This window comes from Solanum dulcamara, chromosome 9 (genome assembly GCF_947179165.1).
Source record: "Solanum dulcamara chromosome 9, daSolDulc1.2, whole genome shotgun sequence".
Classification (NCBI taxonomy): Eukaryota; Viridiplantae; Streptophyta; class Magnoliopsida; order Solanales; family Solanaceae; genus Solanum; species Solanum dulcamara.
This window is the reverse complement of record NC_077245.1, coordinates 23507006-23533650: the sequence shown is the minus strand read 5'-3', so window position 1 is coordinate 23533650 and position 26645 is coordinate 23507006. Positions and strand designations below refer to the sequence as shown.

Below are 26645 nucleotides of genomic sequence, written 5' to 3'. Positions count from 1 at the left end.
ACATGAAGATAAAGAAATTTGGAGTCAAAACGAATTAAAGATGAAAGATTATAGAAGAAAATTAAGTAGCTGGCTTAGTGAGTTAAATTTAATAAAATAATATAGAAATTACAAGAACTGCCATTGAAGAATTAGAAATTGATGGAGATGTACAAGCTGCGACGTGGCATCATTTGAAGAAGGCAACAACATAATGTTGGCGCACTGCCGGCACGCGCGGCGCGCCAGAGCTCAAACATCGGAGAGCTCTTGTTGGTGCTATGGTGGGGCGACACGTCACTGATGTCCTGATGTGAAAATTTCAGATTTTGCAAAGTTTGAATTCTAAAAAGAAAAGAGATTATTTTCCAAACTCTATAAATAGAACATTGTGAATCTTTTGTCCCGGGGGGGGGGCGTCTAATTATTTAGGGCACAAGCAAGAGATAAAATTCACCTTTAAGTTTGTTTTCTTCTTCTTTTTAAATATTATTTCATGAAAACAATTCCCTTCGAATTTGTGATTATTAAGAGTAGCTAAGAACCCTTGTTTTGGGGTTGTGGCTACGAACGATTGTTGAATATTGATTCTATGGATGGATTAGTTATCGTTTAAATTACTCTTGTATTCTTGAATTAGTATTTTGATCCTTGATCACCATTAGAATAAATATATTATTTTTTCTTGAACTCGAGAGAGGAATAGAAGGATAGAACGTGGAATACAAGGAGCATGATCTTTTCTTGAATGAAAACTAGAATTAATTTGTATTTAGGATAGGAATATACCTAGAACGGTGTTTGGTTACGAAACATGATGAAAACTTAATGCTCAACAGTTGATTCTATCTATCCTAGTTCATGATGTAGTTAGATGGTCAACTTTGTAGACAGCTAGAAATCGGAAGATCATGACCATAATATCAATCCTGTAAATCAATAATTTGATAACCATTTGAAATCCATTGAACGCATGAATTCTTAGTTAAGCTGCAGCCCTAGAATTGTCTTAATCATCGTAAGTAAATCTTATTATTTAATTCTTGCAACTTCTAGCACACAAATACCAATTGCACTCTTTCAACGCGCTTCAATAAATTGTTAGACTTAGTATAATTTAGTAAAATAGTTAATCGACAAATCCCTACGAGTTCAACATCCGGCTCCTAAAAAGAACCATTTTATTACTATTATTTGCATGATCGCGTACACTTGCATGTGCGTTTGGACGCAACAAGTACAATATTGTATTATTGTCTCAATTTCACTTTACTTGAGTAAACATCAAGTTGGGCGTCACGCCTTGTGATATATCTCATTTGAGGATTTGCATTTTCATGCTATAGTTGTATCTTCCCTGGTTGTGCCTTCTGTGCGATGGACCAAAAACAACCTTCACCTTTTTTTTTGCTTTCAGTAGTATAACTCTATTTTCCTCAGTAAACTGATGGAGCATTTGCTCGAAAGGCTACTTGAAACCCACAAAAAAATAAAAACGCATATCAAAAAGGCTTTAGTTTACATATATTTATTGAAGAAACTTGAAAAAGAGGGGGTGGGGGTGTTTCTTGTTGAAAGAAAAGAGTTGCTATCTCTGTATAATCAATCACGAGGAATATAATTGAGCTAGTTCATGTGAGAAGGCCTTCTTAATGACATCCCTCTTGAGCTTCAAGGCTGCAGTAACAAGGCCAGATTCTGGTGTCCATGCTTCAGATAGCAACTTGATCTTCACGGGGATCTCAAACTTCTCCAAACGAGCAGCCTTCGCTGCCTGTACAAGAGACAAGTTGAATGAATTAAAGAAACAATAATATTCACAAAAGAACCACCACACTGCAGTCTAGACGACAAAGGATTTAACTCTGGAAATATGGAGTAGAAATGTTAAAACATACCAACACCAGTTAATCCATCAAATGTGAAGGTTATACTCAAGTAGATGCAGATATATTGATTAAATAGGAAAAGACATCTTTGCTTATGATAATTGAAAACAGAAAGAAGCTCGATAACTTTGTATGTATGAAATTACCTTTACTAAGGAAGCATACACCTCCTTGATAGTTTCTTCCTTCTGACATAACTCTTGAAAATCGCCAAAGTTAATTCCGTGCTTCCTAGCCCAGTCTTCAACAGCAGCCTGAGCGGCCACCACTATAGCTACACAATAACTATGGAAAGGATCGGCATGCAACATTAGATTGTCAACATAGGGACTGACAATAAGAACAGCCTCGACCTGCACACGATGTATCAACTCCCACATGAGTAAATGAAAAAAAAAAAAAGAGGTAGGGAGTTGGGGTAGTGAAACCAGGAGAAATTCATCTACCAATGTGCATATGTTTCATATGCTAGTATAAAGTTACCATATAAAATACTAGAACACACCTTCCCCAAGGAAACATATTCTCCGTGCTGAAGTTTAACAATGTCCTTCTTACGGTCAATTATCTCAAGGCAACCGTCTGCATGAAATTGCCCTATGTCACCTGTGTAGAACCAACTCATTCCTCTCTCATCAACCTTAGTACAGCCAAAAAAAAAAAATTGCAATTTATAAATCGACCAATCATAAACAATTGCAATTTATAAATCGACCAATCATACTTGTAACATAAATACTCATCAGAGCATAGAATGTTAGAGAAATAAGTACCTTGTACACTTCTTTCGTCTTCTCCTCATTTTTGAAATATCCAACAGTAACATTCGGTCCACCAATAACAATTTCACCTCGAGGCATTGGGGAATCACTTGTTAGATATCCACCCTCAGCCCAATCTATCAACTACAGATGAAAGTACTACATTAACATAAGAGTATTATCTGGTGAAATCTAAAAAGATTGATTCAGAAGCTATTATAGAGCTGTTAGAGTTTCTGACGACTTAAACAACAAAAAACGTTTAGAAAGCAAGAAGATCAAAATGTAACAAAAGGAGGAAAACAAACGGAGATTTGAAGTACACATTTCATGATAGATGTTGCTCATGGCCTAGTACTCTATCAACTTACAATGGAACCATCTGAAACTTAAACAATATAAAGATAGGCGCAGGAATAAGAGTATTACATAAAAGATAAAAAGAAAACAACAGGATTTAATAAATAAATGTGAGAGATGTACGTAACAAGATTAATACAATGCTTTCTGAAAGTTTGAAATGCATAATTCTTGACCTGAAAATGGGGTAATTTTTCCTAGTTGCATAATTATCTCCTACTCTGTCAACTTACAATGAAACCATCTGAAACTTAAACCATATAAACATAAGCTTTAACTCTACTTATTCTACTTTACCTTGATGTACGAGCAAGGGAGTGGAGGACCAACACGTCCAACAGAAGTATCATCATAATCACTAAATGCTCCACCAGCACAGGTCTCAGTAAGACCATAACCTTGGCCTATGGGAGCACTGAGGAAAATGAAAGCAAGTAAGATGAGAAGTTTGATCAGAAAAAAAAAAGATGCAGAAGATTGCTTCGGAAATGTAAAGCTGCATATTATTTTCCACTATTGTTGACAATAATTTAGTAAAAATATCAATTTAACCCACAACAAAAAAGTTGTTTCTGTGTGACCTATAGGTCACGGGTATTGTCTATATCACACCCTTGGGGTACGGCCCTTCACCGGAACCTGCGTGAATACTGCCTTTTTTTTTTTTTACAATTTAACCCACAATAGAAAATGTCTATTTTGATGGAAGTGGATTCCTTAATTAAAGCATCACGCTTTTCATTAATTACCATGGAACGTCATCATTCAAGCAATTTATGATGCTACTCCCTTCGTCTCAAATTATGTCATTTCAGAAGTTTAAGATAAAATTAATTATTTTATTCTCATATTTATCCTTAGTAATTGTTCTTGAATACTACAAACACCTCAATAGAGTAAATATTTGATGAAGAAAGATTATATCTTAAGACATAAATGAGCATCAAATAGTTAAAAACTCTTCCTAATTAAAGTTTTCTTAAGGGGCGTGTAAAAGAGAAACACAACATATAATTTTAGATGGAGGGAGTAGTTATTAGAACAAAGGGTGAACACAAAAAAACAAATAGCCACTCTAAAAGCCTAAAGGTTAGGTTTTCTCAGGATTCTCTTCCTACCATCTAGCAGACAGGTTAGGCAGATATATATTTTCAAGTTATCAGCTACTAGATTTACATCATTAGAAACAGCATATAGACAAACATGAACAATCGTTAAGTTGATGTTTCTTTAAATTGGAAAAATCAAATATAATGGCAAAGAGGACCTTAGGAGAAGCACAAACCCCCAAGGGACATCAACAACTGTTCTTTCGACAATTTAGAATAAAATATTTAGTGACAAATAGAACCTAAGTAGAGGAATAAAATGTTCAATGGAAAGATAGCAACAAGAGTTCCTATTTCCTCCACAAAAACTACCCAACTTTTTAGTACGCTGTTTATAGACAGTTCGTAAAAAGGTGCAAAGTGGTAAGATTTCCTGTATGCATTAGAATGTTGAAAGAGATATTATGTGCAGCCAGATCAACCTGGAGACTATAAGAAACAGGCGGTATTGAAGTTGAGAAGGTTACTCTTGCTGCCAATGTAATTTCAAAAGGACTCATTATACATTGCGTATATCAAGAGAACACGTAAGATCATCAACCCAGTGACTTATGGATCATGCATAGAGGTCAATTAGAACTTTATATGTTAGTTTCATTTGGTATTAAACTAGTGAATCCCTTAGATCATCATCTTCTGGGGTGAGAGGTCAAAATTACCACAATAAGAAATGTGCATATTAAGCTTTCAGATCCTTTATGTGGGGGCATAGTTTCGGAGTTACTCACCCAAGGCATATGTTGATAAATCTCTGAGTATCACCGGAGAGAGGAGCTCCTCCTGACAGGATAAAACGGATACGGCCGCCAAGAATTGCTTGAACCTTCTTAAATACTAAAAAGTTCCAGAAATGCCTTTCTAAGCCCCAAGCTCCAAGCCAATTACCATTAATTGCAGACAATCTACGAGAATATGCCAAATCAAACAGCTTTTTGGATAATCCTCCTGCAGCATCTACCTGAGTTTTACCAATGTTAGTTTCATGTATCAACAGCATGTAATATGTCTGCAGAAGCAACCAAATGAAATAAGAAAATATACAGTTACACCTTTTTACGCACACCAACTCGAACCCGATCAAGAATTGCTGGGACAGCTGCCATCACAGTTGGACTCAACGCAGAGGCATCTCCTTTAGTTCCTTTCTTTATCTTATTTGAAGTATCAGTAAGGGTCAGAGGAGAGCCATATCCAATAGAACCACCAATCCCAGGTACTATGGTCTGCAGAAAATATCAGATTTTTAACTTAATAGAAACAAAGTAAGACATGAATAAATCATACACCCAACAAATTTGGCCAAACATTGGTATGTTACCTCTGCTGCAAGCTCGAGAATATGAGCAAGAGGCAGGTATGCTAAGTAAACATCCTTGCTTCCAAGACCAGGTACAATTGTAAGAACAGCAGAAGCTGTAGCTAGAACATTCCTGTGTGTCATCATCACACCCTGCGCACCAGATAAAAATGTTAGTGATTTTGTAATGACTGTAATTTTTTCCTCCTAGAGAATTTCTTGACTCATCCAGGTGCATGAGGAAGAAAAAAAAAGGGAATAAAGCAAGGAGAAATCTCACTTTCCTAGTACACAGTGGTGAACATTTTAAGCATTTCCTACACCTTTACCATGAAGATGTTAAATTAAAACAGGAGTAAGAAGATCCCGAGTCACTATTAAATTTCAATTATCATGTTTTCTATGTTTTTCTCTCTCTTTAATATTATTATCTTATATCTTTTCATCTACTTTTATGGGTATACTGACAATCACCTGTTCCTCGCACATTGGATATGAAGCAGGTTTAAATACACACAAAAAAAAAAAAGAAAAAAAAAGAGGATTGTAATCTGTTCCTCCAATGGCTAAGACTCGCACATAATTCTCCAACCAAGCCAAAACTAAGACTATTTTCACCAATATGAAGCAGAAGATTGAGAGTGTCACAATTAACCTTGGGCAGACCAGTACTTCCACTGGTATACATGATCACTGCTACATCAGCTGCAAGAGGTAAATCTGGGTCAACAGGGTTTCCTCGGCCAAGAGTTTCCACCTCGGAAAAGGTCTTCAATACCCAGCTGCTCCCTGCAGCAACGATCGCATTTGATGGAATCTCATTGTCCATGCATATCACACGTGTGACAGTATCAAGTTGTCCACTAATTTCTACAAGTTTCTTTAGTTCCTTTTGCCCACAAATGACAGTAGTAACCTCTGTCTGGAGAAGAGAACTAGTTGACAACGAGCAATATGTAGCAGATAGAACACTTGAAAAGAACAGAAATTAACATTTGAAAGAGTGCAAGAAGACACAGAAATATCTAATGAGCATAACATAGATATCAGATTAAGGTTTCCATGGCTTGTTTTCCAGCACAGCAATAATATCTTAAAGAATGGAATTTTAAAACAAAAGTATTGATGGAGGCAACATGTCAATTTTCAAGTTCTCGAATATCTAGGTCTTGAATGGATGAGTTGCTGCGGTACTATATTGGTACTGCCTAACATTATTTAATAAAGTTTACCCTTTACTGATTTAAAAAAAGGTCTTGCATGGTTAAGTCAGAGTTTAGCTGTAAAAGTGGTTTGCTGTGCTTTTCTAATTTCAGCCAGAAGCATGTTATTGGATCACTGAAGAGATTATGACACCTCAAATAGATCCAAAGAGAACAAATCTGATGTGGGGCTCTGCCAGAGATTATCAGTTTTACCCCGAAACAAACACTTTCATCGCCGTGGGTGATTCATTTATCAATTTACCTTTTATACAGTACCAATGTCTAGAGTATTTTAATATCTTCCTATGTTTTAAGGCTTTCCTGGTGTGACTGTGTCTCGTATAGAACTTCAATGAAGTTAAGTTATAGAAGTAAAAGCAGATTCTGACCTACATGGGGGCTGTGGAATAAAACATATTTCAATTCAAGCTGCTTCACGCACTAATGTGGACAGTACCAGTTGAAAATGAAGATATAGAACAATCCATTGAAACTGAAGGAAGTGGAGAAGGCAAGTCAGACCAGTGCTTGCCAACAGATATCAGTTAAATGAACGAGTTAACATGACATCAAGGTCAAATCTGATAACTGACTTCGAGGTTTAAGTGAATATGATTATCATTCTACCATAACTGATCTTTTATCCCAAAGTTGTACAATTGATAATCTTGAAATTGCATGTTACCTCACAAGACGAGATCTTCAATTTCTATCATAACTAGGAAAAGTATTTTTAGCATACATCCTTGCAGACCATGTTTCGCCATTGAAATTCACCTCAGGCCAACATTATAAGAGCATTTTTTGTTCTTTATTAATTGAGATAGTTCCAATTACTTCATCTGATCCAGGATGGGGCACATAATGGTGGTGTCACTAGTACAAGCCTCCAAGTATGATATCTTTCTTATGCATGAAATACTATTCCTGAACCTGTTTTGTGTGCATGTTCTGATTCGTAGTGAAAGAAAGAGAGAAACTGGAAGAGAGATAGAGAAAGAGAGATAATTGACCTGATTTAGTGAGTAACACAAGGCCTCTTCACCAAGCGATGCATAAATAGTAACTACCGTCACATTGCGTCTGAAGCAACTCTGGTATAGACAAAGAGACCCAATGTTATGTCATTGTCATGGAAAAATGTAAAAAAAAAAAAAGAGAAGGCATTATTTCGATATTACGAGAATCTTAGTCGTCTATAAACTAGTAAAAATGAATACTGTCACTTGGAGTATATATAATGTCATGGTCACCAGTGCAAACAAAGACTGCAAATTCAGTTTCAAGCTATTGATTCGGGTGAAAGGAAAAGGAAAAGAACCTGTTTGTTCACTTAAACAGAACAGACATGTACCTGTAATGCCATTAACCATTCTTCACATGTATCAGCAAAAATGGCCACACGTTCTTCTCTTGAGTGCCCAAGTAGTGCCAAACCAGAGGAAAAGTTGCACACAATTTCAAATGCCTGGCCATAACTCAACCACTCATAATCACCCAAGTGTAGTTTCTCAAATGACCTTCCATCTGCAGATACTTCCATCTCCTTGGAAAGCAGTTTCCGAGTTCCTAGTAACTTTTTATGATAATACTTATTGCATGAATACTCAAAAAGCTCTGCCAGGGTTGTGATTCCATCCCATGCTGTTTCAACCGGTGCATTAAACCGACGGTTTCTGATAGCATAGCCAGGTTCACCACCAACATCAACAGGCAAGCCTCGTTTTTTTCGACTTCTTCTATTCTGAAGGAGAATAGTTACTACCAGAGGAACAAGAACACCAGCAACATAAGGCCCCATCTAATTTACCCTGAAAAAAGCAAAATATACACTGTCTCAGACTAGTTGCAATATTGGTAAATGCTTTCGAGAGTGATTAAACCAAGAACATCAAAAAATAGATTAAAGTGACTGCAAAACATGTAACATAACTTCAAAATAATTAGCCCCTAAAATTGGAAGTGAATTATATGTATCATCTAAAGAGACAGGGAAGACAACAAAAATGTTCTCAACTGTAATTATACTGCAGACATGAATTCCTTCCCCCAGCAACAAGGAAGAATAAGAAAGACCAAGAGCATCTGCAATTTTAACAGTGTCAGATATTTGATCATATTTTGAGTTCTTCCTCCTTTTCCATTCTTTCAGTTACTACATTATTTCAGTGTTTTACTGCTTTTTTTCCATTGATGCTCTATATTGCTCCCCTTACTAATTGACATGTTTTCCCCACTGTCATATTCCCTTATTTTTGTAAATACTTTAATTTGCTGCACTTGAGGCAGGAGTCTTTCGGAAACGACCTCTCCGAGGCAAGGGTAAGGTTTGCATACACTCTACCCTCCCCAGACCCCACTTGTGAAATTACATTTGGTATGTTGTTGTTGTTGTCGTCCTCTTTTTCCATTCTTATCTTCTAAAGGGAAATCGTCAAAAGATATGCATTTGCAAGCAAGAAAAAAATTAAGAAAAATATAAAGGAAATCTTTTTAGACTCTTTTTTTTAAAATGTGGTGTCTGGGTCATGGGATTCGTGTCACCTCCCACCAACAACAACAACAAATACCATGTAATTCTGTACACCAAGGCTCTTTAACAGATACTCCACAACAATATAACCATTATATCAACAAGTGTACTCAAATTGAGACAAAAACTACCTAAAGGAAGAGAGATGTGGTAATTTGCTAAGCCTAATTGGTTTTTCTTTTATCCACCTTTCTTTATTACTTTACAAAAATGGCAAAGGACAATCGAGAAAAAGGTTAATCTACAGTTCCTAGAGTGTATCGAGTTCGAAACAGTCCAATTTTACAAGAAAATAAATAATCATGACAAGTTAATAACACAGCTAGCTCAAACAATTTATCAGATAGTTGGGAGTGATTGAAGAACAAATTGAAAATCAATGCATGTAGAGTAAATGAAAATTAAATGTTTAGGCATCCAATTAGCAAAAGAGAAAAATGGGAAGCATTAGTTCACATTGAATACATCTTCTGTGTGTAAAGAAGAAGAAAAAGAAAGCATACCTTGAAGAAGAATGCGAGAAATTGAGAAAGTAGAGGTGTTCGTATTTGGGTTTATTAAGGTTTGGGCGGAGGGATCGAGAGAAAATTGGAGTTTCAGCCTGGAGCTACTGTTAAAAGCTGCAACTGCTTGTTTTCTTGTGTCAAACTATTTCTGATTTCGATCACACCACGTGACGGTACCGCTTGATTTGGGTGATGAAGATTGCACACTCTCTTACTCTCATTCTCATCTAGGGACCACCCTCTTTCCCAACTCCCTTATAACTCACATTAGCCACAATTTTATATTAATTATATATTCTGTTTCTTCCTATTTTCATTCGTTTATTTTATATTTTGTAACGTCATGTTTATTGTAACTAGGAAAAATAAGGTAAAAGGGATCTTTGAGACTGAAATGAAGAATAGAATATTTGTATTTTTTTTTAATTTTTTTATTATAAATATTTAATTAGATGTTAATTATGAAGAGATGGGGTTGAATTAGAATATTTAAAAGTTTAGGGTAAAAATTAAAAGATCAAAAACTTTTAATAAAACCCTAATTTTCATTCATTTACTCCACTTTTTTAAACTTATGTTCTCTATTTCCCTCTTCTCTTCTCTTTTCTTTACTCCATTTTTTAAAACTTATGTTCTTCATTTCCCTCTTCTCTTCTCTTCTCTTTTCTTCATTTTTTTAAACGCTCTTGTTTCTTTTTCTTTCATCTTCTTCTTCCTTAACTTCTTTACTTTTTTTCTTTTCCGTTTTTCTCTTTTTTTTAAAATTTTTTGTGTTTTCATCTTCTTTTTCTTCGGATGTTGTCATTCTCATTTTTTTCTTCACTCCGATTTAATTGTGAAAATTATATTAAAAAATTGATGAAAAGAGAAGAGAACAGAAGAGAGGATATGTTATAAATGTTTATATAAACATGAGTTGTTCAAGCAACCAAGAAGATATTTAAACAACCAAAAGTTGTTTAGTTCAAACAACCAAAAGATATTTAAACAACCCTAAATTGTTTAGTTCAAACAACAGAAGTTGTTTAAACAACCAAAAATTATTTAAACAACCAAAAGTTGTTTAATTCAAACAATCAGAAGATATTTAAACAACCCTAAGTTGTTTAGTTCAAACAACCAGAAGTTGTTTAAACAACCAAAAGTTGTTTAGTTCAAACAATCAGAAGATATTTAAACAACCCTAAGTTGTTTAGGTGTTTTTTACAACTCTCTTATATATTAGACCTATTTGTAAATAGCAAAATTTTGGAGTGTATAAAAATATTCTTTTTTAAATTAGCATAACCCATTAATACCTAATTATACTAGAGTCCCTTTTACCCAATTTTTAAAACTTGTGTCCTATATCCTCAAATAGATAACTCAAAAGTCTCTTTTAATTAAAATCTCCATTGTAACTACTATATAATGAAAGGACCCAATATTACAATAGGGTGTATTGGATGAGATTATTCATTTCTTAACTACAAGTCTCGAATTTGAATTATCAGATATCGGATGAAAAACCAAAAAAAATGAAAGGACCCAATATTACAATCTTAAATATACTTATAGGTATTTAATTAGCTTTTCGAAAAGAAAATTATCATTAATTAAACACGATAGTAAATTGATAATGAAATTATAGTCTATAATAATTAAATATCGTGTAACTTAAAATACGTTTGCGACTTGCAAACACTGATGCATCGTGTGATATTTGATACATCCAAATTACACCTAATATGTTTGCGACTTGCAAACACTAATCATCGTGTGATATCTGATACATCCAAATTACACCTCCAAAAAAAAGTATAAAGCGATCGTTGTTCAAATATATAACCTAACGAACATTAGGGTTAATTCCACGAGGAATATGGTTTGAGCCCAAGTAAATTGTGGTTATATGCGCTCTTGGTCTTATTATTTTCAAAAAGCGAGAAAGTTGTGTAACAATCAATCTTTATGTTATTCGAAGGTAAACAAGTAACAGAGTAACAAATAATATGTTTCCAACCAATGAGAGATAAAACTAGGGTTTTGTGATCCCCATGAGTTCATAGCATAGTAAGACCATATACTAGTAAATTATTCTGGTGTGTAGCATGCAAGATCGGTAAATTAAGTTCACCTAAGTGGTTAGTCCTCTAAATAGATGGATATCACCATGCAACTTGGATCGTCTATGGGTGTTTGCTTTACTAATCCTTACCTTTGATCCCAAATTAACTATTTTCGGACAAGATCAAGCTATTAGATAAAGGTTGATAGCCTCAAATTTTCATTGTATAATCTCTTTTCTCATTTGTTACCCTTTCGGTCCATCAAGTAAGAATAAGATGAGTTCTAACATTTGCACTCGTTAAAAAGCAATCAATATGAAGGGAAAAATAATACATGCATGCATACCATTCAAGAATTACTAAATATTAGGTCTACTTTGTTAATTCTTCATGGTTCCTTACTCATAATTGTATGATAACAATCAATGATTAATGAATAATGCATAATCATACACTTACAAAATAAATAGTAAAAAATCAAAATCTTGAATTATAACTCAAAGTCAAAAGCCAAGAATCAAAGTTATGATTACTCTCAAAATCCAAGAACAAAGTAAAGTACTTGCTTTTCCTTAAGTTTCAAACCAGAAAATGAGTGTAAAATGTAAAAGAAAACCTAGGAAAAGTATCTATTAATATTAAAAATCTATCCCAAACTTCTTCTAAACAAACAAGGAAAATATATTTCCGCAGTTTCTACGGGTCGTGGAACTATCTCGTGAAAATCAATAAAGTGTTTAGCTACAGGACATTTTTTACTGACAAGAATTACGGTCCGTGGAAGCATCTACTGCTCATGGTCCTCACTCGTAGGTCAGATCTCTTTTGCACACCTACCATATTTCAACTATGGTCTCTTTTTACAATCCGTGAACACTTTTACGACTCATAAAACTTAGACATTTTTGCATACCTCTGATTCTCATCAATGATCTCCATGTTTGAATTGTGGATTTTTTACAGATCGTGACTTCCACTTAATGAAAATCAGACTTTTTAGTATACTCTTTGTATCTCATCTACGAAGTCATCTATGGCTCGTGATTCAAACCACGACTCATAGAATGTCCTTGCAAAATCTAAAAATGACTGAACATCCATTTCTATTCTGTACTTAGCTTCCGAATCCTATTTAAATGTAAAATATCTAAAAAAACACATCAAATCTACTAACAAGCGCTAAAAACTTATACAAATTCTAAGTTTTAAGCATCCAAAATCTTGTAAAATCACAACATATCAACACTCTCAACTTAAAACTGTTGTTTGTCCTCAAGCGACTGACATGACTATACATCACGACACTTTTAGCAAAACAAAATTAGAAACCTACAACAATCACATGACTTTCAACAGTTAATCTCACAAATACAACACCCACCTTTCAGTAGTAATCCCACTCTGGCAGGATAGGTAGAGATAGAGAGCTCGTAAAGAGTCTCCAAGTCTCCCATTTTATAACATACCCTTTTCAAGACGTATTAAAGTATAACCTTCATGCCAAATTTGATTTCAGGAGATTTACTCACCCGAATGCAATTTTGTGAAGCCGTAAATATTTTGTATCCTCTTGGAAATCAGCTTATTCAAATAAATTAAAGATTCGATCTCTCACTATCCACCAGGTCACCCTAGACTTCACATGACTCAGAATTCATCCTAGTCTGGTCTAGGCTAATTTTTTTTGAAGTTACTACTCGAAGTTTTCTGGTCCAAAATCCTTCCCCATTGGCCTATTTCTATTGAAGGGAACAGATCGTTACAACTTGTCCATGCGTTGTAAACATGCCTTATTGTATCCAGCCTCTTAAAGATGTTGATAAGCCTTTAGAATTCTCCGAACTATCCAAGAAGCTTGTTTCACTTGTATGTTCCACACACCATTTTTCCCATAGTAATTGTGGATCTATGCTACCCATAGCTTGTCTTTCTTTTTGTAGAGGTTCCACAACAACTTCCCAATAGCAGCTTTGTTCCATGTATGCATGTCAATAAAGTTCACGCCATCACTTGCCTTAGGCTATCACAACTTATCCCATGCTATTAGAGCCTTTCTTGAGGTATCAATGTTACCTATCCATAGAAACCTTCTGCACATTGCTTCTATTGTCTAAACAATCTTCTTAGGAAGTGAAAATATTTGAGATCAAAATATTTGGATAGTATACAGTACATTCTTAATAAGTTGGGCTCTACTTGCATATGAGAAAAACTTAGTGGTCCAACTAGTGATCCTTCCTAGCATTTTTATCTAGGAGTGGTCAGCACTGTACTATCACTGTAGAATGGACACTCTCTTAGTGATCAAAGGAACTCCTCACTATCTAAATGGGATCTCACCTTTCACAAACTGAAGCTCCTCTAAAATATCCTCTGATATCTAGTGCTTAACTCCTCCAAAGTAAACACTACTCTTTTTTGAATTTGCAACCAGTCCTAATGCCTTAGAGAATACTTGGAAACACTGGTATAAACTCTTCACTGACTTGATATTTCCTCTATAGAACATCAATAAGTCATCAGCAAAGCTCAACTGCACTATCTTTTTGTCATGACCCAACTTAGGGCCTAGTCATAACATGGTGATCAAAACCCTGAAGAACTCCAACCAAGCCTCTTATACATATCATAAGCATACATAAGGTAAAATATAAAAGCGGAAACATCATAAGAGAGTCTAAAACATGAATAGAAATCTGAAAATGTCATATGACAACATAGACTCAAACATATGTCCAACTAGATGCCTCTAAACATGAGTATGGGCGGGGGATAAGACATTTCCCTAGCTCACCCTCAATATACAACAAAAACAAAAGTCTTTTGAAAAGAAAACAGTAACCAACTTGAAAACCAGTCTCCGATCAATGAGGACTATCTTGTAGAACTCATCAATGAACTCTTGAGGATCCTCATCAACCTTTGAGCCATACAACTCTAGAGGATTCATCCATGAAAAGTCCCTTACTCTTGAGGCCAGAGTAGGAACATTAGGAAAAGTCGGAACCCCTTGGTTGGTCACTACTTGGGCTAGCATAGTAATGGCGGTTCGGAACTCTGCATTAGTCACTTAGTCCGGTAAAAGACCATTGTCTTGAGGAGCCGGGGGAGCTTGGTCTTCATTAGCATTGTCTTTCCTTGGCGACGGTGGTCTTCTTGGAGCCATCTTTCTGAAAATTGCAAAGAAAGACTATTAGGGAAAAGAAGTCTTACGGTAAACTCTATAGCACGACATGGATCATGAAAGAAGTGAGAATTCCTAAAATGCCTCATAGCCTCCTACTTATAAGTGTGGCACGCTTCACATCCATGAATAAGACTCTACTTGATGCGGCATGTTGGACACCCTAGGACACTTGAAAAACCTTGTGCTCTGATACCAAGTTTGTCACGACCCGACCTAAGGCTTAGTCATAACACGGCAATAGAAACCCTGAAAGGCTCTAAACAAGCCTCTTGTACATATCATAAGCATACATAAGGTAAGATATAAAAGTGGAAACATCATAAGAGAATCTAAAACATGAATAGAAATCTGAAAATGTCTTATGACAACATAGACTCAAACATATATCCAACTAGATGCCTCTAAATATGAGTATGAGCAGGGGCTAAGACATGTCCCTAGCTCACCCTCAATATATAACGTAAATAAAAGTCTTTTGAAAAGAAAACAGTAACCAACTTGAAAATCAGTCCCTGATCAATGAGGACTCACCACAACACAGTCGGATAGAAAAGCTTAATTAGCCACGTAGATGAGTATAATCTTTAACCTCAACCCCTACATTATGAGACAATGTAGGGAAAAAGTATGCATTAGTACGTTGGAATATACTAAGTATGAGGGCGTGACGTGCGATGTAAATTATGGAATGCAAAGGTCAAGTAAAACACATGATAAGATGGAATAAGTAAAGTCATGAGGAAAATCATATTGACCAAAGCATTTAAAAGCATAAATTCAAAATCATATCATACTTAAGAGATCATACATATGTGGGATAGGAACCATAACCAACAATAAGACCATGTGAGCTATAACATAGAATCCCAATGTTACCCTTACATCGAAGGAAAGGGGGAGACTACTTGCCAAGGTAGACTCCTACATGCCTACGTGGATCCACTAAGCGGTCGTGTGAATTGGGTACTCACCCCTAGTTCTTAGACTTGGGTACTCACCTCCAAGCCTTGATATTTTGGGTACTCACCTCTTAGAGATTTGGGTATTCGCCTCTAATTCTTTTGTTCATATGGTGACACGTAGTTCAAGAGATATGAGGTTGCTACTAGGGCTTTTGGTAGGGCCCCCACCTCAAGTCCCCTCGGTGCTAAGTCAAATTCCACGAAATATATACATAGCATAAAAATCATAATTGACATATATCATAGTCATGATCATAGATTTGAAATCATAAATTTGAAATCATAGAGTAGCTCATTTTCATAACATAAGTGCAATGCAGGTATTGTCCTTCCACATTACAAATCATACATACGTAGTTCATATCATTAGGCCTTAAGGCTCCACATTGGACCCTAAGTCGCCCTTTTCATAATTTTCATGAAAATCGTCATTCAAAACATACTTATAGTCCATGATCATAGTTGAAATACATAATCATAATTCATACTTGGAAATTCATGATCATAGCTTATACTTGGAATTAGGGTAAGACATGAATGCATAATCAATTAATTTAAAAATCATGAAATTGACTTAAAACATGTATGATCATAAACTTTGTATCAGTCCATACATAATTCATATAGATAATATCATTAGGAAGTATAATTAAAAATATTCATATTTTACATCATGAACCCTAAAAATCAAAATAGGAGAATTCATGAGAAAACACTTTAATTCAATGCAATAACCATCAATTTATATCAAAATAGACTAATGATCATACTTTAAATCATAATTCATGCAATAGGAATAGAGATCATAAAACTCATAAAATACCATACTTTAATTTGATAGAAAATCTTGAGAAATTGATTGGGCTTCATGGATGAAAGAATCCATGAATTAATACCCGCATATCTTAAGTGAGAACACCAATTAATGTGGAAGAACTTGAGAGTTTTGATGGAGAGCTTGAGTGAATTTACTTAAATTCTTCAATGGAAACCCTTGAGAGCCTTTTTGTAGAGAGAGAAATATTTGATAGATGAATTGTAGAAGAATGAATAGAATTAGGTGTTTAGGTGAATTTATAGAGTCGGATTAGGCCCTAAAAATATCTAGGTTCATGACTAATAATTTGGGAAAGGTCTAAAACACCCTTTAAAAAAACTCAACTCGACCAGAAAACTCTTTCAGATTCACGACGCGGACCTGTCGTGGATCCTAATATTTCGTGAATTTCTTCAAAAATCTATCTTCGATATACGGGTCCTAAAAATCCTCCGAGACCATTTTCCTGTAGGTTTTGACCCCCTAATCGATATTTCGAACTCGGATTTTCCAAAATAATTAAGGATAATGCATTACTTAAGAGGACTATTTCCAAGGCATTTGTGAGCATTTTGAGGGGTGTTACACTTCTGCTTTTGCTTCTAGGATGATAATGGAAATCAGGATTTATCTGCAAACTCTTCAAGCTTCTTGTCAAGTAATCCATAGCTAATACAAACAAGTAATGAGACATTGGATCTCCTTTTCTTACTTATTTTCTTATTCCTAATGGTATTGTACTATGCCCATTCAGCTAAATTAAATAAGTTAATGTTGTGACACATTACCTTATCCATTTGATTAATCTATTGGGCATTTTGAGTTCCAACAATATTTGTTCCAGGAATGTCTATTCCATAGAATCATAAGCTTTTTTCATGTCAACCTTTACCATACTTCTTTTAGAGATCCTCTGTCTCTCATTCCCTTTTACAATTTCATGAATCAGTATCACATTATCACTTAAAGCTCTACCTAGTACAAAAGCTGATTGAGTTGAGTCCACCAAACTTTCCATAACTAACTTCAGCATAGCAGTGATTACTTTGGATATAGCTTTATATATTGTTGAACAACATGAGATTTTCCTGAATTCACTTACTCTAGTTGGGTTCTTCACCATAGGAACGAGAGTTACTGCAGTATAGTTGATAGGTTGATATATCTCCCCAGTTTCAAAGAACTTTAGCACAACATGTGTAATTTCCTCTCCCACTACTGGCCATGCTCTTTTAAAAAACACAGCATTTAGTCTATCCTTCCCTTAAGCTTTCTGGTCACTAATACTTTGTTAAGCTTGTTCTACTTCCCTCCTTATAACTAGAGCTGCTAACTGAATTTACTGATCTCTATTAAGCATGTCACCCATCTTCATTATGTCAGTGTCCACACTTGGTAAACAAAAAGAAGTTTGTCCAAGCAAGCCTTGATAGAACCTAACTACCTCATTTTCTATATCTTCTTTAGAGTTCACAGTAGTGCCTTCAGGAGTGATGAGGCTAGTTATGTGCTACTCTAATTTTTATATGTGCAAAGAAGTAATATGTATAAGCATCACCAAGCCTTAACCATTGCACCTTTGACTTCTGCTTCATAGCACTCTTCTCAACCAAATTTCACTTCTCCAATTGCTTTCTTAGTTCCCTCTCTTGTTCCCTATTAGTATACACCATATTGTGGTCAATCATAGCAGTTTGTACTTGTTTGAGTTGTTCCCTAAGGTGTTGTATTCCGTCATTCACCTTTCTAAACTTAGTATTGTTCAAAGCTTTAAGATCAGTTTTTACTTTTTTGAATTTCGACTAGATTGTCTTCATGTCTCATTTATTATGTCCTTGCCAAGCTTGCTATACTAGTTTGATAAAATCTGGATGATCTGTAATACAGTTAAAAAACTTGAATGCTCTATTTGCATTATTTCTAGAGTTATCCAGAGTCAAGCTCAGAGGTGTATGATCTAATATCCCTGGTCTTAAAATTTTAACCTCCATGATGGGCATATGAAGCATCCAGTCAGCATTTACTATAGTCCTATCTATTCTACTATAAGTGTGTTTATTTTTCCAGGTGTAAGAACCTCCAACTGTTTTTAGTTCAGTCATCTCAACATCAATCAAAAATTTATTAAAGTCTTTAATTTTATATCCTGCACTGGCCAGCCTTGTGATCTGTCTGCTTGCACTATTTCGTTATAGTCCCCTAGACACAACATAGGATCCTTAGTATTTGCAACCATGTTCCTCAGATTTTCCCACATTTTCTGTCTATCATGCATTGTATGTAATTCATATAATGCCACAAACACAAAATCCAAATCACTTCCTTTTACTCTCACACTTGCTTGAATATATTGATCAGATTTCCTTCCCATGTTGCATTCTACATATTAAGGATCCCAAACCACTCAAATCCTATCCTTGTTAGTGAATCCATAGTTCTCCTCATACTTTCATCTTGGAGTTAGTTTTTGAATCACTTTATTTGTCATCTCTATGTTTACTTTATGTTCTAAGATTGTAATGATGCTAACTTTATTCTCCTTCATAAATAGCTTTAAATCGTTTTGTTTATGAAGTTTGTTTATTCTTCTAGTATTTCAAGTAATTAGCTGCATATTAACTAGTGTTTAGTTCATTCCTTACTCCATCCTTTTGCATACATTGTCCTTCTTCACCACTTGTAGAGCCAAATTCATACATTTAAAAATTATCAAACTCATTTTGCACTAGAGCATTGGTCTGTTGCTTAGGAGTAGTCTTATCTGCTAATTTTTGTGGAACCTGCTTTCATTGTTCTGCTATAGGCATATCTTTCAGCCCTTCTGTCTCTTATGTCACCTTCTTCCCTTTGTTACTTTGATCATACTTCTGCATCCATTTGTTCACTTTTTTTGGTGGTGTTGGTGATCGAATCCCCTCCTTATCCTGGCATTTATGCCCCACTTGCATACATTTCTCACAATATTCTGACACCCATTCATACTGCACAACTTGGTCAAATACCCCTTATTAGGATCTTCCACTTTTAGCTTCTTTGGTAGTTCTCTAGCAATATTTATTTCAAAAAGTACATGGGCAAATGACATCCTGTCCACTTTAGTAGTGCATTCATCAACATATAGAGGCACTCTTAATCCACTACTAATTTGACTTAGTGAATTCATACTCCAATAATTTAGAGACAAGTAATTGGGTATTTCACTCAAATAGGGACTGTTTGTAGAGTTTCTTTGTTAAAATCAGAGTCAGGGCTCCATAGCTTCACAATAATAGGTCAATTGTTCATTATATGAGGTCTTGAATAGAGGAACTCATTCCTATCATTCAAATTAGAAAATTGGGCTAGGAAGTATCCATCATTATAGTAATACACTTTTGTCTTACTTACAGTATTCACTTGATGAGCAATGTATCTTTCCACAACATCTATGGTAGGTGAATCTCCAACAGCATATAGGATCAGTGCTTGCTTTCACTCCTCCGTAGCTCTATCCACCTCCTCTTTATTCAGCTCAACAACCTTTTCCCCATTTTTCATAGTCGGAGCTACATAACTAAGTCCCTTAGCTGATAACGTATTTGTATCAAAAAATAGTCCATTTAGTTTAGGTTCTTCATTCAGCTCTAGCTTTCTTTGTGCAGTTTTGATTATTATCTCAATACTCTCAGTATTATCATTTACATGTACCATTAGATCACTCTTCGTTGCCATATCATGCTTCACATTGCTGGATCTTGTTCTTGTTACTGTTCCATTAATGTTTGGGGTGACCTCCCTCGAGGGTAGAGGAGACATTAGTTTATTATGCAACGCATATTAATTTTAATACAACAAATAAAACATTCACAGAAAATAATACTAGGATAACTAATTCTAGCATAATTGATTTCAAAATAACTAATCGCAACATAATTTGTCATCAAACCAAATGACACTTAATGATTATAGATTTCTGCATCTATTTACATTTAGGTACATAATGTTTTGAAAATTTGAAAGCAATAAATTAATGTTGTGCGTTGAAAACACGATTTAAAATTAATTTCAACTTTTAAGGAAAAAATTCAATTTTAGAAAAAGAGTCATCACTTAATTTTTTAAAAAAAATTAAAAAAACTTAATTTAAAAGACTTTAACAAATTAAGCCTTAAAAAATTAGAGAAAAAGGTAAGGGTTCAAATTTCCACTTTGAGAAGGTGTTAGCACTCAAAGTAGCCGCTAACGCGTGGTTGTCCGACGATTTGAAAAATATTTGACTAACCTTAGAAAATATTAATTGAAAATAATAAATACATTTAAATTATTTAAAATAAATACTAACTTAATACTTAGAATAATTTATAAAGACAGTAAAACTTTATCGAAATTGACTAAGTAAAAAAAAGAAAAAATTAAAATTATTTGAAGAAAAGCAATAAACTCAAAATATTTTAAGTAAATTAAGAGTGATTAAAATTTGACTAAAATATGATAAGTAGAAAAACTCTTGAATCATTTTTTTTTATAAAAGAAGATAATAACTTGAAACAAATTTTTAAACAAGTAAAAAATGGACCAAAACATTTGAACAAATAAAAAATAAAGAATTGATAAAATCTTTTAAACATATGAACCACATAAAAGAAAGTCGATTTTCTTTTTAGGGAATTAATTAGATTAATCTAAAATTAGGGTTAAAGTTTGCTAATATATAATAAGAATAAGCAATTAAATAGAACAAATAATAAATGAAAATTTTACATAAATATACTATATTAAAAAAATATTTACTATTTATAACAATAATATTTTTTTTCACTGGACACTTATAATACATTTATAGTACAGTTTTAATTCAACTTTAATACATATTAGCGATAATAATTTATAAAACTCATCTAATACAAGTTTTATTCATGGATAATATATTTATTACACTTTAATCCACTTATAATACATCGTGTCAATTTCTTACCAAACAAGTATGATATATTTTATAACTTTTATAATACATTTATATTGCATGCATAATTCACTTTCAACACATGGAAGATATATCATAATATTGTTATGTATTATTATATATGGTAATAAATAAAAGTATTGCTAAAATCAGTAATTATTTATTAAAAAGTGTTCTCCCTGATAATTTTTTCATAATAAATTTAGGTCTCTTGCCCCAATTCAAACTATTGGGCTTAATAGGCCCAATCTTGGACCTGTCATAATTTCTTGGGTACTTTACCTAAATCCCATAGTGAAAAAGTCCAATTACAACTTATCCCTACTTTTTCTTAAATTACCCGATTTTCCTGATTTTTCTCAGATTTCTGATACATTAGTGGTGTTTCTGATACATCACATTTTGTGTACATAATAATTAATGTTGTTGATTTATTTATGGAAAGATAACTTAAATCAAGTTAAGTTTCCTTCTTTCAATCAATTACTCAGCTAAATAAGGGAATTAACCCATACAAAGCGTAACAGTTATGAGGGACTTGAAAAAAATTAAAAAACAGAGCATAGGATTATTGGCGGAATGGCGGCGGAGGTGACTGTCTCGCCGATGGAAGACGATGAAGAGGAATCCTATTTAATTTCCCCTTCCGATGCTTGGATATATAACTGAATGGAGAACAAAAGCTCCTGCTTAATGCTTATCTCTGTTGCAGCTTCACATTTAATGAGTGTTGGGTCACGTTTTCTGAAATTCAAAAAACAGAGCATAGGAGTTTGATACATTAGAATATATGATACAAAAGTGACCTTATGTATCAGAAAAATTTATGTATCAAGCATTAAATCTTATGTATCAGAAAAATTTATGTATCAAGCATTAAATCTTATGTATCAGAAAAATTTATGTATCAAGCGTTAAACATTATGTATCAGAAAAATTTATGTATCAAGCGTTAAACCTTATGTATCAGAAAAATTTATGTATCAAGCGTTAAACCTTATGTATCAGAAAAATTTATGGATCAAGCATTAAACCTTATGTATCAGAAAAAATTATGTATCTAGCGTTAAACCTTATGTATCAGAAAATTTTATGTATCAAGCATTAAACCTTATGTATCAGAAAAATTTATGTATCAAGCATTAAACCTTATGTATCAGAAAAATCTATGTATCAAGCATTAAACCTTATGTATCAGAAAAATCGTAAAAAGCTGAAGACCTTATGTGTCATGTACATAATAGCAAAAACCTTATTAGAACCTTATGTATCAACATATGAAATGTCTATCAACACTTAAAAATACAAGAAAAGAAATCTGATACATATAGACTATATTAGAAGCAGTAAAGCTTGATACATGAAAATCTGATACATAAACTTCCATCTTATATTTGAGTTTGATACATGAGAATAACTAATACATAACCATTCGACATATTCGACAGATTAAGGGTTGATACATTGAAGATTGTTGTGTTAGTTTTCAACTGAATTGTGGTTGATACATAACATCTTGTATTGATATAGGTTGTAGATGTATCAGAAGCAGTAAAGTTTGATACATGAGAATCTGATAAATAAATTTTCATCTTAAATTCGAGTTTGATACATGAGAATCTGATAAAAGTCTGCTAAATTGTTGAATAACCAAAAAAAATGTTTACTATTGGTGCAAAAATAAAATTGTACATTCTACTACTACAAAATTCAAAAAAAAACTACTCGACGTCAATCGGTTCTCCTTGACTAGGAGAGATGAAATCTCTCTAAAGTTTTTTTGGATCGTCATTTTTGCTAACATAACCATCCTTGGCCATACTTCAGTCCCTGCATTGACATAAAAAATGATTAAATACAACTTGAACTTGATACATTGTACATCTGATCTGATACATTAAAATATATGATACAAAAGTGACCTTATGTATCTAAAAATTTATGTATCAAGTATTAAACCTTATGTATCAAAAAAATTTATGTATCAAGCATTAAATCTTATGTATCAGAAAAATTTATGTATCAAGCATTAAACCTTATGTATCAGAAAAATTTATGGATCAAGCATTAAACCTTATGTATCAGAAAAATTTATGTATCAAGCATTAAACCTTATGTATCAGAAAAATTTATGTATCAAGCATTAAACCTTATGTAACAGAAAAAATTATGTATCAAGCATTAAACCTTATGTATCAGAAAAATTTATGTATCAAGTATTAAACCTTATGTATCAGAAAAATCGTAAAATACTGAAGACCTTATGTGTCATGTACATAATAGCAAAAACCTTATTAGAACCTTATGTATCAACATATGAAATGTTTATCAACACTTAAAAATACAAGAAAAGAAATCTGATACATATAGACTATATCAGATATGGTTAAAAGATATCTGATACATATAGTCTGATGCATTTATTCGCTGCATTAAGGTCTGATATATTTGAATAATTCATACCTTTGGAAGATTAGGTCGTGTTGTACACCTTCGACTTTCTCCTCTGCTTTTTGAGGTGATTGCTGAACTATAAATTTCGACTTTGCAATTTGAGATTTCGATTTTGCATGTAAAGTATCCATAATTAATGGATCGTTGAGATGCTTGGATCTAATCTCTTTATACCCTTCACCAGAAGAATCAGACTCCGATGAAACAAGAATTTTTTTATTTTGATTTAATTATGTGAGACCAACACTAAATGATGGATATGATTCCATATGTATCAGTGAATAGAAGATTAAAATCAACAAAAACATATAGTTGAAATCAATGGAAAATCGAAGGAGATGGAATTGAAGAGAGATTCTAGAGAAGGAAGAAATTGAATTACCTTATTTAGAAATTTGAATTTCAGAAAAATATGAATTGAAATTCAAAAAGAAACCGATGTATATGGAGCTTCAAATTAGGCGTGAATTTAGGATAGTTGGGGAGAAGGAATGGGATGTATCAGTGAGTTGGAGAGAGAATTAAAAAAAGAAGAATTTTTGAGATTTTTATAAATGGTAGGGAATAATAGTAAATATAGTAATATAAGGTGTATAGTTAGGTAATTTTCCCTAATTTCTAACATAGTTGTGGTTGCCTCATTTTTGGGCCAGTGGCCTGTTTCCATGTATATCAACATGTATACTGATATATGCAAGGTGTATATAATTTTTTTTCATGTATCCGGCAAATATATCCCTGTATATTTACTTTCATAAACTTGTTCACTAGCTTCCTTTCTAGATGAGGTTAACTCGACGGAGATCTGTTAGGTTTGAACTCAACTAAAATGCAAGGATGTAAAAAAGCGGAGTCCAAGGACTCAATCCAAGGGAGGTCATGTATAAACAAAATGATAAGGATTAGAATCAATTTTGCCGAGCTAAACTAAAGAATCGATAAACAAATGGATCAATGAAATCATGACACGATATTTCAAAATCAAAACATAGGCTTTACAATGTGAGATACATGTAATATTCAAGCAAATCTACTGAGATAGTGAGTAATACTAGCATAATTGTTCACCTTATAGAGGGGTAAGCAGAATATTAACTACAATATTAATTGAATACACACAATATAGAGGGATTTGACAAGGATACTTTAAGGCAGACAATAATGAATCAATTTAAGGAACTCTAATTAGTGAACCAATTTAAGGAACTCTAAGCTCTCACTGTATTGCTCATTCTAACACATCATCAATCATCCTTGGTATACCATCCCATGGACATCACATTCTATGGACAAAAGAAATAAACATGACCAGAATACTAAAGGAGTACACCTTAATCATGCTTCTACTAGAATTGTTATGATTCTATCCCGAAGATAGACATGAGCAAATGATAACACAGAAGGGAGCCTAATTCTAAAGTGACAAAACAAAATAACTGTTCTTTTGACCCTTATGTTAACGGAAGCTTTCATGAATCAACCAAGAAAAATAACCACAACAAACCCACATTCTCGTTAATGTTCGTGAGAAAGAAATTAAGCAATTACATTTAAAATATGGTCATAGAACCAATGTTGAAAGACTAATCACTAAGAGAAGATGAATCAGCTAATCCAAAATGAGACAGTGAGGGGAAAAAAGTCTTAAATTGAGAGATGATTAACCAATTCAAGATACACAATAGTAAGCTAACATTGACATACAACCATGTTAGAAAGTCCAAACAAGATAATGAACGTATTTCATGGTTGACATACTATAGGTATGGAGAACTATTCAAACTACTCCAAAACAGAATTTAAGGGATAGCAAGACCATTTCATATTGACTAAGTCAGAAACGATATTAATACTTTCTCATCTTCCGAAGTTAAACACCATGATGAATGACATATATTATTTCAGAGATTCAAACAAACTTATTTTTTTCAACAAAAATAAAATAAATATCTAGAATGGCACAATAATCTCATAAACAGAGCCAAAATAAACTTAATACATTATTTCTAGGATGAATTGTATATCTAAAAACTGGAGATATTACCTTCTTTTGGGCAGCGAACTGGAGACCACGAGCGAAGAGAATGAACTTCCACACCAATTGTCTTTTGAGATTAACTGATGTTTAAGAATTGTGAGAATACTTAGTAATAATAGGGGATTCGAACCTAAAAAAAACTTTCTATCTGTTCTCCCTTTTTTTTTGATAATCGATATCATGTATTTATAGCTAAATTTTTTGAATTCTAATTTAACTGTTTGAGCGGGAAATGAGAGATTGATTGTAAAGAAGGAAGGAAAAATCAAAGTAAGAGAAAACATACCCCTAAAAATCCGAATTCGATTGTAATAGCCTTTATTTGGATTAAATTTGGCAAAAAAATATGAATTAAAGTCAATAATAAGGGAGTCTATGAAATCTCAGAGATGGAGAGAGAAGAAAGAAGTTACCTTTTGGGTGGCGGATTTGCGAAACTGTCAAGGAAAATGAGAGAGATGATGTATGGGGTATCTTATGTATACACGTAAGGGTGTTCGAACGAGACCAAAAAATCAATCTGAACCTATAAACCAAGTCAAACCGATTTAATAAACC

The 26645-nt window shown here is 33.6% G+C and overlaps 1 protein-coding gene and 1 long non-coding RNA gene across 2 annotated transcripts; both read right to left on the bottom strand.

Moving 5' to 3' along the window:
- Positions 1-1456: 1456 nt before the first annotated feature.
- Positions 1457-9894, bottom strand: LOC129902663 (long chain acyl-CoA synthetase 9, chloroplastic). The gene is made up of 12 exons (XM_055978019.1): positions 9637-9894; positions 7955-8411; positions 7614-7694; positions 6051-6317; positions 5417-5548; positions 5148-5321; positions 4827-5056; positions 3287-3404; positions 2642-2773; positions 2374-2508; positions 2015-2221; positions 1457-1753 (listed from the first exon to the last, which is right to left on the bottom strand). The coding sequence occupies exons 2-12, from the start codon at positions 8399-8401 to the stop codon at positions 1586-1588; spliced, it is 2091 nt and encodes a 696-aa protein (XP_055833994.1). The 5' UTR covers positions 8402-8411; positions 9637-9894; the 3' UTR covers positions 1457-1585.
- A 13281-nt stretch (positions 9895-23175) lies between these two features.
- LOC129904294 (uncharacterized) lies at positions 23176-26428 on the bottom strand. The gene is made up of 4 exons (XR_008770414.1): positions 26374-26428; positions 26094-26167; positions 24059-24224; positions 23176-23425 (listed from the first exon to the last, which is right to left on the bottom strand). It is a non-coding gene; the product is annotated as an uncharacterized LOC129904294 (long non-coding RNA).
- Between the last annotated feature and the right edge of the window lie 217 nt (positions 26429-26645).